Genomic DNA, 13,260 nt, shown 5'->3' with positions numbered 1-13,260 from the left:
CACAACAGTGTGTGTGTGTGTGTGTCTTTTCGTGGGGAGGCATAGCGGAGCAAATTGCACTCTGAGTGCTCCCTCTCCATACGTAATTTGCGCCCCTGTCTCCCTCTTAATTTTTCCCGTGGGTAATCTCGACCTTCTCCGTGGGTGCTTGAGCCCAGAAGCACCAATGGGATCGGCGCCTTTGCAACCGACAGTAAATTATTGTACTCGAAAGAAAGAAGGAACTTGGAGAACAAGAAGCACCAGCGAACATTTACCTGAACACCGTTTTTGGTTCCTTATCAAGAGGATTCACAACCATACAACCGCACAAAACCCAAATGAATCAAACACACAACTTGTTTTTTACTTATAAAGTGCCAAATCAGTAACATTGGATAGTTTGGTGTGGGGCTGGTGTGGTTTATGCAGCCACAACCATCTTGGGTCTAGGTAATTGGGCCCGGGATCATGGTGGCTGTACGCCTGTTGCTTGTGAGAGCAATTTGTGTCAGAGGGCCCTGAAAACACCCCTCAGGTGGCGTGTGGCAGGCGGATCTGCCACAGACAATTTGTGACAAACAGCGACATCGAAAGGAAGCCATAGAAAGTACACCAACAACACCAAACATGAAGCTCCTCCTCCACAAAGCTTCTTGGCCTTAATAGTAGAGTGGTCTCACAGGTTGTTTAGTCAATGAGTTTTCCAGCACACTACCATAAAATGAAACAAGTTTGGAGACAGAAGCAGTGTAGTTCAGGGGGATTGAGTGGAGCTTGACAGGTCTGAGGGAGAACGGGTCCGGACCATACTGAATGTTTGGAGGGCTGGAAATGTGAGCAGCCATTGAGGTACAAGTGGACTGACTGGCATTACTCCATGCTGGTATATGATGGTCAACTTGCACAACCAGCAAATAAAATCTCACTGATTGTAGCCTCAAGACCCTTCTTTTCTTCTTTCCTCTCATCAGGTCTGAACGAGGTGGAGAGCATCTACATCTTTGCCGACAATGAGATCATTGAGTATGATGGAGAGCTGGCGGCTGACACCCTGGTGGAGTTCCTATACGACGTGAGTATCTTACCTCCATCAGAGAGGGATCCTGTCACCGTATTTGGAAAGCGCCTTGAAACTCATTGAGGTCGTCAGCTGGATCACATTTTCATACTACGATTTGGTTGTTCATAACATTTTAACTTTATGCTCACCCACCTCCCTGACATTGCTAACCTAAGCATAGGACATTTTATCTCAATCTGCCTTTGGAAAGGAAAATAATATGCAAAATACTGCCGTTTGCTGGAGCGATACTGGATGGGAAACATGCAGACTTAAAGCACTGGAGTGGTGGAGGTGGCGGCAGCAAGCAGAGGTCAGGTTAAACAAAATATTGCATATTTTATTTTGAAAGGCGGAAGAGAACCAAATATAAAACTAGATTAACATAATTCATAATTCTGATGCTTCTTTAATTTGGCAAAGCTTCAACGGCCTCATGGCAAGCTGTTGGCTTCCACCTCAGCAAACATAATGAGTTCCCTTCATACTGTCCTCCCTTAATTGGGTCTGTGGCGGACCAAGGGAGCATGGTCAAGCCGCTGCTGCAGACAGGCGGTGCAGGCTCCCATCTCAGGGCCGCTCAGTTGCTGTGGATCGGCTGAATCAACGGAGAGACTCCGCTCCACTCGGCCACATCGCCTGCTCGAAAACGAACGGAAAATAGTGCAGGGGGATTCCCTTGTCCCAGCAGTCCAAGGCAAAAATCTGCCTTCTCCACTCGGCAAGGCCTTTACCAGTTCTGAGTGCTTCCCTTCGGGTAGTTTGGTGCCCCCGTGACCTTTCAGAGACTCATGGACCAGGTCCTGGGTCCGCATGCATCATTTGGCGCTACATATTTAGATGATGTAATTATTCATAGTGATAGGTGGGAGTGGCATCTGCAGCACGTGAACGCAGTGCTAGTGTCCCTGAGGCAAGAGGGGCTCACCGCCAACCCAAAGAAGTGCACGGCTGGGCGGAGGGAGGTAGGGTATCTGGGGCAGGAGGGAGGGAGGGCCTGCTCTGACCACAGGTAGAAGAAGGAGGTAAAGCAGTTTTTGGGGCTGGCCGGATACTATAAGAGGTTTGTGCCAGAATTTGTGGCACTGTCCAGCCCCCTGGCCAACTTAACTCGGAATGGTGCTCCAGATCTGGTCCAGTAGTCAGAGCCATGCCAGCAGGCATTGGTCAGAATAAAGGGGGCGGGGTCGGAAATTAACAAATTTACAAGTCAAAAGAATACATGGAAATTAATAAAGTATGTGGTTTCCATATACACTACTCAGAAAAAGTTAGGGATATTCGGCTTTCGGGTGAAACTTCAGGATGAACCTAAAATGCACTATAACCTTTAGAGGTGAACTTAATTTGACCTTCTCTAAACTTTTGTTCAACTGTTCAATGTTTCAGTACTTTTTGCACAACTTGCTGTTCTCTAACAAGCAGCTGAAAGGCAAAATTCACAACAGGTGTTTGATCCATGAATGGACCTATACATTTCCTGGTTCAATTAGAATTGGTATTTAAACAGTCCTCTTCATCATGCTGTTCACATTTTGACATCATGAGACCAAGACCACACCTAACAAATGATCAACAGCACCTCGCCTTGCGAGGCTTCAAACGGGATGTTGTCAGAGGGAAGTGGCCACTGAGCTTAGAGTGTCACAGAATGTCATCAGCAGGTTGCAACAGAGATACAGAGACTGGAAGAGTCACAGAAAGGCAAAGAAGTGGACGTCCTTTGGCCACATCCCACACTGATGAGCGCTTCATTGTGAACAGTGCCCTGCGGAACCGGATGATGAATGCCACCCAACTCCAGGCACATTTAAGGGAGGTGAGAGGCACCCAAGTGTCACGTCAGACCATTCGAAACCGTTCACATCAGCGTGGTCTGCGTGCTAGACCACCTGCAAGGGTACCTGACCACACCACCAGGCACAGGCATCATGGTCTTGCATGGGCCAGGGAGCATTGACGCTGGACGAGGGACCAGTGGCTTCAGTGCTGTTCTCTGATGAAAGTCGATTCACGTTGAGCAGAAATGATGGCCGCCAACGATGTTGGACACTTCAAGGAGAGCGCTATGCATGAGCCACTCTTGTCACCAGACGAGCCTTCGGTGGTGGTGGTGTTACAGTGTGGGCAGGTGTGTCTAGTCAATACAGAACTGCCCTACACTTTGAATGGTACAGTGACAAGCCCATACTACCTGAATGACATCATTAATCCAGTCATTGTGCCCCTGCATGAACAACACAGGCCTCATTTCATCTTCATGGACGACAACGCTCCAGCTCATGGAGGTGGCATCATTAGGGAACGGCTGCTGGAGACTGGGGCACCTCAAATGGAGTGGCCTGCACTTTCTCCAGACCTGAATCCCATAGAAAACCTATGAGATCAGCTGAGTCGCCGTGTAGAGGCTCGTCACTCTGTACCCCAGAACCTCAATGACCTGAGGGCCCCCTTCAAGAAGAGTGGGGGGCCAGGCCTCAGCAGACAATAGGTCGACTTGTGAACAGCATGAGACGTCCTTGTCAAGCTGTAATTGATCCTCAAGGGCACATGACAAGTTATTGAGACATTGACATTTGTTGTTGTGGTAAACCCACCACTGTTGTTGGCTTTTGTTTCAATACATTGTTTGAGATGAGGAAATCACCATGGCATGCTTCTACTTAAATGCCCTACTTTCATGATATAATATCACTGTAGCATGAACTGTACATTTTCCATAAATTTCACCCGAAAGCCAAATATCCCTAACTTTTTGTGAGTAGTGTAGGTTTCTAGAGAATATAAATTGGCACTTTAGTAAATACATTCATTCTATTTAACAATAATTTGGGATAAAAGACCTCAGTGGGCCTGTTTAATGTGGCCTACTGCCAGGTGCTCCTCCACTAGCCTAATTAATCAAGGAACCAACATAAGATGATTTGCTGATGAATTTAAACTGGTTGCCAAAGTCTGTTTTTTAAAAACAAAGAAGTAAGTAATATAGTTTCCAGAATGGTTAAACAATAACTTGAAGAATTTAAAAAATGGTAATTTTGGTCATTCTTGGGGAAATGGGGTCTGGTTAGGAAGATCTTCACACATTTTCCCCTCCCCTGGGTGACGCCATGAGAATGGCAGGAGAATAAATATCATGTTGACATTTCTGGCTCTATGTCGGATCTGGAACTGAAATGAGTGCATTTCCATTACCCATCTTGAAATTTGGTTCTTAGTGTCTTTCATGGTATCAAGCCATTGAAAGCTTTGATGGTCTGTTTCCAGGGTAAAGTCTCTGCCCAGGACAAACAGTAGGACATGAAAGTCTCAGATGCCCACTTCACTGCTAGGCATTAGAGTAGAATTGCCGAATACTCTTGTGGCCATAACATTCACCTGACATACGCTACAGATTTATTTTTCCCCTTGAAGCAAAACAGCTCCCAGGCCCACTCTGGAGGTATCTGTCTGGATGGTGAAAGGCTGCTAAAAGTCCTGGCTCTGAGCCATGGTTCATTACCAAGAGAAGTCTTCAGGTCACTGAAAGCCTGTTCATGCTTTTTCTCCCAGGGTAGTTTGTCTGGTGAAGACTTGCACGTCAGGTCTGTTTAAGGGGCAGCATGGGTAGCAAATTGGGGAACAAATCGGTGGTACCACCCAGCAAGACCAAGGAGGACTGGAGCGCCTTCTTTTTCTGGGGTCCCTGACTGCCCGAACCTTGTCCTGTTGGAGCTGGATCATTAATCCGCCAATTAAGTACTCCAAATACCTTGCTTCCGGTGAGGCCAAGATGCATTTCATGGGCTGCACTGTCAGACCAGCCCTGATAGAGATGGCGGAGAACCTGTTGCAGATGCTGGAGATTATCTTCCCAGGACGAGCTGTAGATGACATGTCCTCCAAGTAAGCGGCTACAAAGGACTTTGTGCCTGCCAGGACCTGATCTATCAGCCTTTGGAACATGGCAGGAGCGCCCTGCAAGCCAAATGGCATCGCTGTGAACTGGAAAGGTTCCTGAGTTCTAAATGTGGTGTACTGTCTAGTTTCTAGAGCTAGGGGTACCTGCCAGTACACTTTGCAAGTCTAGAGTACTGATGTACACAGGTCTTGCCACCCACTCGATAAGGTCATCTCATCTAGGAGTGGGGTAGGCATCAAACCTGGTGTGCCAGTTCCGCCTGCCACTTGCCATCCGAGTGGCATTTTCAGGGCCCTCCAACACAGAGACACAGGCAGAGATGTTACAAACACACCATTTTATTGGAGAAAGTGGACAGATGGAACAAGCCGGGAGCAGATGGACACATGTCATGACCGAAGCTCTTCCCGTGTGGGGATGGGGGTTCTACCTGTTGCTCGTTGTTTGCTCTGACAAGCAACAGGTGTACAGCCACCCTGATCCCAGGCACAATTACCAAGACCCAACAGTGGTGTGGCTGCTTAAACCACCCCATAACACATACATAACACAATAAAATGCCTGGGAAAAGGTTTAGTTGAAAAAGCCTTTCTGCCATCTAGGCAATTTCCATGTTTTCACATACAAGCTCTGACATCAGTGCCATCTTCTCTGGGATTTGAAGGATGTACTGGGGAAAAGGAACATGAGGAGGGCTCTTAGGCTGCTCCCAGGTGTCTCTGAGAATGTTCAGAGGTCCCGTCACTTAAACGGTGAAAAGCCTGTGGAGGCTTGGGGAACCTCCCTGTAGGAGAAAAGCAGGTAAGTAAGCCAACGGTCCCAGTCTTTTCCAGTTTCGTGCACAAACTTACTCATGGCTTTCAGGGTTTGACTGTACATTTCTACCAGACCATCAGTCTGTGGGTGGTATAGGGCGATCCTAATACACTTAATCCCTAACAAGCTGCACACCTGTTGTAAGGTCTTTAAAAAAAAGCAGTAAGCTGGTCTGTGTCTTACGGAGGGTTACGCCCAATCGAGAGAATAGTGATGCAGTGATGCGTCGCAATGGAAAAGCTTCTGGATAACTGGTGGCCTAATAACACACTACCAGTATATACCTGAACTCAGATTGAGGTCTCTCTAGGGGCCCATAATGTCCAACCCTATCCTGGAAAATGAACCATCAATTATTGGCATAGGCTGCAGAGGAAATTGCTGTACTCGCTTCTGAGTGGTAAGCTGGCACTTAGGACACGTCACGGGACACCACTTTTGGACATCAGTATACAACCCTGGGCAAAAGAACCGGCTTGAAACACGGTCCAAGATTTTAACCGTACCCAGATGACCCGCCCAAGGAATCCTATGGTATATCCTAAGGTATAAACCCGCTCTTGCAGCCTGTGTGCCACTACTAGCTGCTCTACTGCATCCCCTTCTTGCTCACTCCCAAATAAAATTATTCTCCCCTGTTATAAAAGGTTCTACCCCCATCTTCACCCCCTCTATCTCACTAATCTGACTGAAGGCTGTCTGCAGTGTTGTGTCCTCATTCTGTAAGTTACCCAGGTTCCCTGGAACCTCCAACCGAGGGTCCTCTCCTGGCCCCTCTGATTCTAGTAACTCTGGCTTCTCCTTTTTGGCTGTACCCATCATCTTATCCACACTCCTTTACGGCTTACTGTTTCTAACCTTCATAGGTGAGATCTCTCTGGCTGAAAGGTAGCTGTTGTAACCTCTTTGAGCGAGAGGAATCACTGGGGGCCTGACTGATGCCAACGTGTGAGCGAGTGATTACCATATTAACTGGTTTACTGGCTTGCAACAACTCTAGTAGAATAGATAGGTCCTGACCTAACAAAACTGGATGACTTAAATTTGGCACTACTCCCACCTCAAAAATCAAGGTCTGGCCCAAAATCTCAAGATATACCTGGGTTGTACAGTAGGATAAGGACGTTTATCCCCATGTACAAACCAAACATCTATCACCCCTCCCTCAACCTGATTTTTCCTCCTGACTAGAGTCTGGGTGTTGGCAGAGTTGAACAAGTACTAGGGGCACCTGTTCTTCATTGGGGATGGTAGCTCAGGAGGTAGAGCTGGTGGTCTAGTGATCTAAAGGTTGCTGGTTGGATCCCAGGCTCCTCCTGCTAGCATGCTGTAGTGTCCTTGAGCAAGACACTTAACCCCTAATTGCTCCTGATGGCTGCGTCCGTCGGTGTTTGAACAATTGTAAGTCGCTTTGGATAAAAGCGTCTGCTAAATGACTAAGTGTAATGTAAATGTAATGTAATGTTCTTCCACCTGTGCTTTTACCACCCTCACCAAAGCTAGGACCACCACCTCCCAGTCAAATCCCACAGACTTAGCTCTGACTATGGACGGCCTGTGGCTCTGTCAAGTCTCAATGTATGTGCAGAGAGGAAAATCTCCACCAGCTCTGGCACCCGCTGTCCAGTCTTAGTTGTGTTTCTTCGCGCACACTCTCATCTCCAGGGACAGTCCGTAGTTAATGCTCCAGGTTAAGCATTTCTCCCACTTCTTCCACCATCTGTCCAGGTAGACACACCCTTTTTTGTATACATCTTTTAGATTATTGTAAACTTCACTTTGGCTTTTAAATAAATGGTTATCTGGGTCATTTTTGGGGAAATGGGGTCTGGTGAAAATGAAAGGGAGATCCCTTTCACATTCACAAACGAATAAAATAACTGGATTGAATGTATTTTGTCAATTGTGAGGGCTCTGAGTCTGGAGTAGGCCGTGGATTGGATACCCCTGGTTTAGGATGCTAGCAGCCAAATTGCCCAAAACCAAAAGTGACTGACTTAGTAAGCAGGAGCTGAACCAACAGTTTTAAAGTGATAGATGTTCAATAGCAACACAAACCTTGTCCTAAATGTTCAGCGTCAGCGTTTGGAGGGTGGAAGGTCCAAACTCCAAACTCTTTCTCCGTTCCTCCCATGACAAAAAACTTTGTTTCTGTCCTCAGGTCATCGAGGACCCAGTGGAGATCATCGACAACGAACGAGAGTTAAAGGGTTTCTACAACATTGACGAGGACATGAAGCTCATCGGATACTTCAAGAGTGAAAAATCCCCCCGTAGGTGGAAGCAGAAAGGCATTGATGAGATCCTAGGACAAAATAACCCCTGAGATAAAGAGCGCTGAGACTACCACAGACCCTTTATAGAGCAGTGACTACCATAGAGCTTTAACAGTGGGATGAAATTACCACAGAGCTTCCAAAGAGGGATGTGACGACCATAGAGCTTCTATGATGGCTTCTATGGTGAGACTATCACAGACCCTCTAAAGAGGGATGACTATCACAGAGCTTCTATAGAGGGGTGAGACTGATAGAGCTTCAATAGCAGATGAGACTACCACAGAGCTTCAAAATGGTATGAGACTACCACAGAGCTTCTATAGAGGGATGGGACTACCACAGAGCTTCTATAGAGGAATAAGACTATCACAGAGCTTCTATAGAGGAGGAAGACTATCTCATAGCTTCATTAGCGGGATGAGACTACCACAGAGCTTAGAATATAGTGGGATGGGACTACCGCAGCGCTTATATAGAGGGGTGAGACTACCAGAGAGCTTATATAGAGGGGTGAGACTACCACAGAGCATATATAGAGGGGTGACTATACTAGAGCTTCAATAGCGGGACTTGACTACCACAGAGCTTCTATAGAGAGGTGAGACTACAACAGAGGTGATATAGAGGGGTGAGATTACCACAGAGCTTCAATAGAGGGGTAAGACTATTACAGAGCTACTACAGAGGCATGAGACTATCACGGAGCTTGATAAAATGTGTCAGTTCATTCCTCTTCTCTTCCAGACTTCATTGAATATGATGACGCTGCGGAGGAGTTCCACCCCTTCATCAAGTTCTTCGCCACATTTGACCCAAAGGTTCAAATCAAATTATTCCAATAATACAATTTTCAAAACTGGGGTCAACCTGCTAAAAAAAGGCGTTGACACCTCTCCTATTGCCTGAAGTAACGCGTTTTTTTTCTGGTGCATAACGTTCGATGTCACGAACACACCGGAAAAGGGGCATGTTATGGTGCCGGTGTGAAATAAAACTGTAAAACTCAAAAAAGTATTTTTAGCTGTTAAAAAGAAATCGGAACGACCCAAAACTACAGTAGAAGCAGTGTGGATCACTGGCAGCATGGATACTCCATGGATACTCCATGCTGCTAGCACGTGCACCAGTCCTTTGGCGGCTGGGAGCGGGGACCGACAAGGAGAGTGGGGGTTCTCCGCTGTGGTCCCCACAGAACAATCACCACACTCAAAACATTTCAAAAAAGTAAATAACTTCTGATTTAGATTTTGGATTCTAAATGGGATATGAAATGATGGAGTGACATACGGATCATCCTGTCTATTTATGCATCAGCGTCCTGAACTTCAATGCACGTCGCATCGCGTAGGTAAACGAGCCAAAATGAGCGGGTCAACCCAGGTGTCCTGTTCACATCAGAGCCGATCAGAGGTGGAGCCGATTAAAACCGGGGTCTATTGCCGGGTCATTTGATCCGGGACTGAGACCCGGGCTTTTCCTTTCCCACTGGTGACAAATGCTGGGTGTTACCAGATTTTTGGTGCAGTGAGAAAGGGGTATAAGTTTTATTAAACACCGATTAAAAACAGGGAAGCTGGATTTAAAGTTATATTTCCTGTGGTTGTCATAATTCCTAAAATTATATTTGGACAAAGTTAACTACATTTGAATTCTCTTCAAAAAGAAATTCTTTAAAAGCCTTCATTGGTCAAATTTTTTTTTACCATGAACTACTGCCATCTGCATAATGTGTTAGGAGGGTGGAGCTGAACTAACCCGTTAGGAGTTCACAGAAGGAGATTTCTTATTAAAGTGAATCAAATGCTTTTACTCCTGTGACTAAGAGTAAGTCGGTCTAAACTTCCCAAAACTTATCAGAGGCTCCATCAATACGGGCCCTGAACTCCATGTCAGAGTATAATCTGAAATGAAATTGAATGGACAGAATTCTAAAGCAGTCATAATTTTTTAGATTGCCAAGAAGCTAAAGCTCAAGATGAATGAGGTGGACTTCTACGAGCCTTTCATGGAGGAGCCGGTGACGATTCCAGGAAAACCCTACACCGAGGACGAACTGGTGGAGTACATTGAGGAGCACGACAGGCGAGAACACGGATCAAAAACTAAGTGAAGGAATGAAGGCGTCCCATTACTGACTATGGAGATGTGTTGCTCTCTGTGGCACTAAAGCTGCATAAGATATCACAATGGGCTTTATTGGCCAAGTACCTTACGCTTACAAGGAATTTGACTCCGGTGTTCAATGACTCCACGTACTTAGGACAACAGTAAAGAATGTAAAAAAAACAAAGCAAAACTTTTACAAGACAAATCAGAAAAATATTACTGTATATACTTTCACTTTCAAAGTGAGGTTAGTGGGGTTAGGTAAGGGTTAGGGTTAAGGGTTAGGGTTAGGGTCAGGGTTAACCCTAACCATAACTATATACTTTCATATTTCACTTATATTTACTGTACTAGTGAAATATCCTTAATTTATGGCTTTCACAACTCTAAGTTGCCATGTACGTAAATACAAAGCAGCCTAACCATTTGACTATAACCACTCTGATGATGATTATTATTTGTATTATTATTATTACTATTATTAATATTGTTATTAATATTATTAATAACAATAATAATTGTAATAATAATAGTAATAATTATAATAATAGTAATACTTATAATAATAATAATATAAGGTTCCACTTTCAGGCCGACTCTGAGGAAGCTGGAGCCTCACAGCATGTACGAGATCTGGGTACGACAATCTCCAACACCAGAGAGCATACAGTATTATACAGTAGTCATATGATATTCATACCCAATCGTGATCCTAATTTATCTGTTTTTAACAACAGGAGGACGACATTAACGGAGAGCACATAGTTGCATTCGCTGAGGAAGATGACCCTGGTAAATTATTAATACTTATAATAATAGTATGGATTAAAACAAATACAATTAAAATATATGAAATTGCTTGATGCCAAAATGTGTAAGGGTCAGGGCTGTGCATAGCTGTGATTTTTCTCTAGTTTATCAATCTGTATTGATTCCTACATTGTACATGGACAGGTAATATGTAATATTATTGATAGCACCCCACAAAGTATATTGCATTTTTAGTGCATTATTTTGTTGCAATGAATTCCATTTTGTGTAATTCAAACTTGGGTTTGCTTTAGATGACTTTAGTTGTGTGTAAACTGGGGAATTAAGGATACGCTGCACAAGAAGGAAATTTAGTTCAAATGTAATCTAAACCTTTTGCTGGAATTATTTCCTTCTGGTAATCCACTGGATTAAACATTACAGCCAAGGAGATGCCCTAAAATTGAACCCTGTCGCTAGGTGATTGAACTGTGACCTCTGACCTCTGACCTCAGATGGTTTTGAGTTCCTGGAGATCCTGAAGGACGTGGCTCGTGAGAACACCAACAACCCAAACCTCAGCATCATCTGGATCGACCCAGACAACTTCCCCCTGGTACAGAGAGAGGGGAGCAGCATGCGTCAGACAGGAGGCTTTTCAAACTCAGTTAAAACTAGTTAAAGAAGACGGACCGGCTGGAGGCCATCTTCTTTAACTAGGGCAGAAGACAGGCGTCTTCAGCCCATCAACCCTCAACATGCGTCACAGTAATTGACTGTATTTCTTTAGATTCTTCAGGCTGTTAATACCAGTTTCTATGATAACATGAAATGTTTTTGCTTCAGATTTACACTTTCCAGTCACAATCTTGTTTTCACCTTCTTAAGATGATCACACATTATAGATTTGCATGGCTTTACGTGCGATAATATCATTTATTAAACTAAAAATGATAGAGCTAACCTGGCTCTTCTGTTTCCAGCTGGTGCCGTACTGGGAGAAGACCTTCGGCATCGACCTTGCTTCCCCGCAGATCGGAGTGGTTGATGTGGAGGACGTAAGAACCCTGAGATATGACATAAAACACATAATACTCACACACAGACACACGTACAATCGTAGGAAACACTGGGAACCCATGAGTATGAGAACAGAACTTGAATCTGACAGAATGTGGTGCAGTCACTCTGGATGTGTGTGCTACTGCAGGCTGACAGCGTGTGGATGGAAATGGACGACCACGACGACACGCCATCAGCCAACGAACTGGAACAGTGGATTGAAGACGTGCTGTCTGGGAAGATAGACCCAGACAATGATGATGAAGAGGAGGAGGAGGATGACGACAATGATGATGAAGACGAGTACGATGATAATGACGATGATGATGAAGACGACAATGATGACAAGAATGAGAATGATGATGATGATGATGATGATGATGATGATGAAGAAGACGACAATGAATAAATGTACACCACCGTCCTGACTTTGCCTCTGAAAATATGAAATATCTTGAGTTTTGAATGGGCACCAGTGGTTTGGAGACAGCGTGCGGCTGAGGCAGCGCTTATAATGGATGACGTGATCTATGACGATGTGGAAGGAAGTAACGACTGACTCAGGAAACCCCCAAATCACTTGCTTTGTATTTACATGTCGTTGGAATGCTGCATGGCTGTGATTGGCTGTCATCCTCCCTGCGTCATGGACTTTGTGTCCCTTCAGTGAAGCCGCATTATCATCATTTACTTTACAGTTTGTTTTTGCTGATGTAGCTGTCATATCAACATGTGGTTCCAGGTCAAATACGTAGTTCCAGGTCTTGTCTGTGGTTAGATATAGAACCACCACCTATCTAGATAGATATATCTATCTAGATATCTAGATAGATAGATATATATATATATCAGATAGATATATTTTGCAACTCAAAGTGACTGAGTCCTATTTTGTCCTAATTCACGTTGTCTACCAACCAACCAACCGCCTACCAAGTATTCTGTCTAGTATTCTACCTACCATCCTACCCAGCATCCTACCTAGTATTGTACCTACCATCCTACATAGTATCCTACCAAGTATTGTACCTAGTATTCTGTCAACCATCCGACCCAGCATCTTACCTAGTATTCTACCTACCATCTACTCAGCATTCTACCTAGTATTCTACCTACCATCCTACCCAGTATACTACCTATTAGTCTGCCTACCAAACTATGTAGAATCCTACCTTGTATTATACTTACCATCCTACCCAGCATCCTACCTAGTATTCTACCAACCATCCTACCCAGCGTCCAACCTAGTATTCTACCTACCATCCTACCCAGAATCCTACCTCGTATTCTTCTTACCATCCTAC

At 44.8% G+C, this 13,260-nt stretch overlaps 1 protein-coding gene across 1 annotated transcript in view; it reads left to right on the top strand.

The window, feature by feature from the left end:
- casq1b (calsequestrin 1b) overlaps nt 1-12,700 on the top strand; it is a 29,576-nt gene extending 16,876 nt beyond the window's left edge. The window contains exons 3-11 of the mRNA XM_080023671.1: nt 954-1,054; nt 7,921-8,032; nt 8,783-8,856; nt 9,990-10,120; nt 10,736-10,781; nt 10,882-10,936; nt 11,410-11,510; nt 11,878-11,952; nt 12,105-12,700. Coding sequence (XP_079879797.1) covers nt 954-1,054; nt 7,921-8,032; nt 8,783-8,856; nt 9,990-10,120; nt 10,736-10,781; nt 10,882-10,936; nt 11,410-11,510; nt 11,878-11,952; nt 12,105-12,365 — 956 coding nt within the window. The 3' untranslated portion in view covers nt 12,366-12,700. The remainder of the gene's footprint in view (nt 1-953; nt 1,055-7,920; nt 8,033-8,782; nt 8,857-9,989; nt 10,121-10,735; nt 10,782-10,881; nt 10,937-11,409; nt 11,511-11,877; nt 11,953-12,104) is intronic.
- The last annotated feature ends 560 nt before the right edge of the window (nt 12,701-13,260 follow it).

The sequence above is a fragment of the Zeus faber genome (genome assembly GCF_960531495.2).
Source record: "Zeus faber genome assembly, chromosome: 22".
NCBI classification, from domain to species: Eukaryota; Metazoa; Chordata; class Actinopteri; order Zeiformes; family Zeidae; genus Zeus; species Zeus faber.
This window is presented reverse-complemented; position numbering and strand designations above follow the sequence as displayed.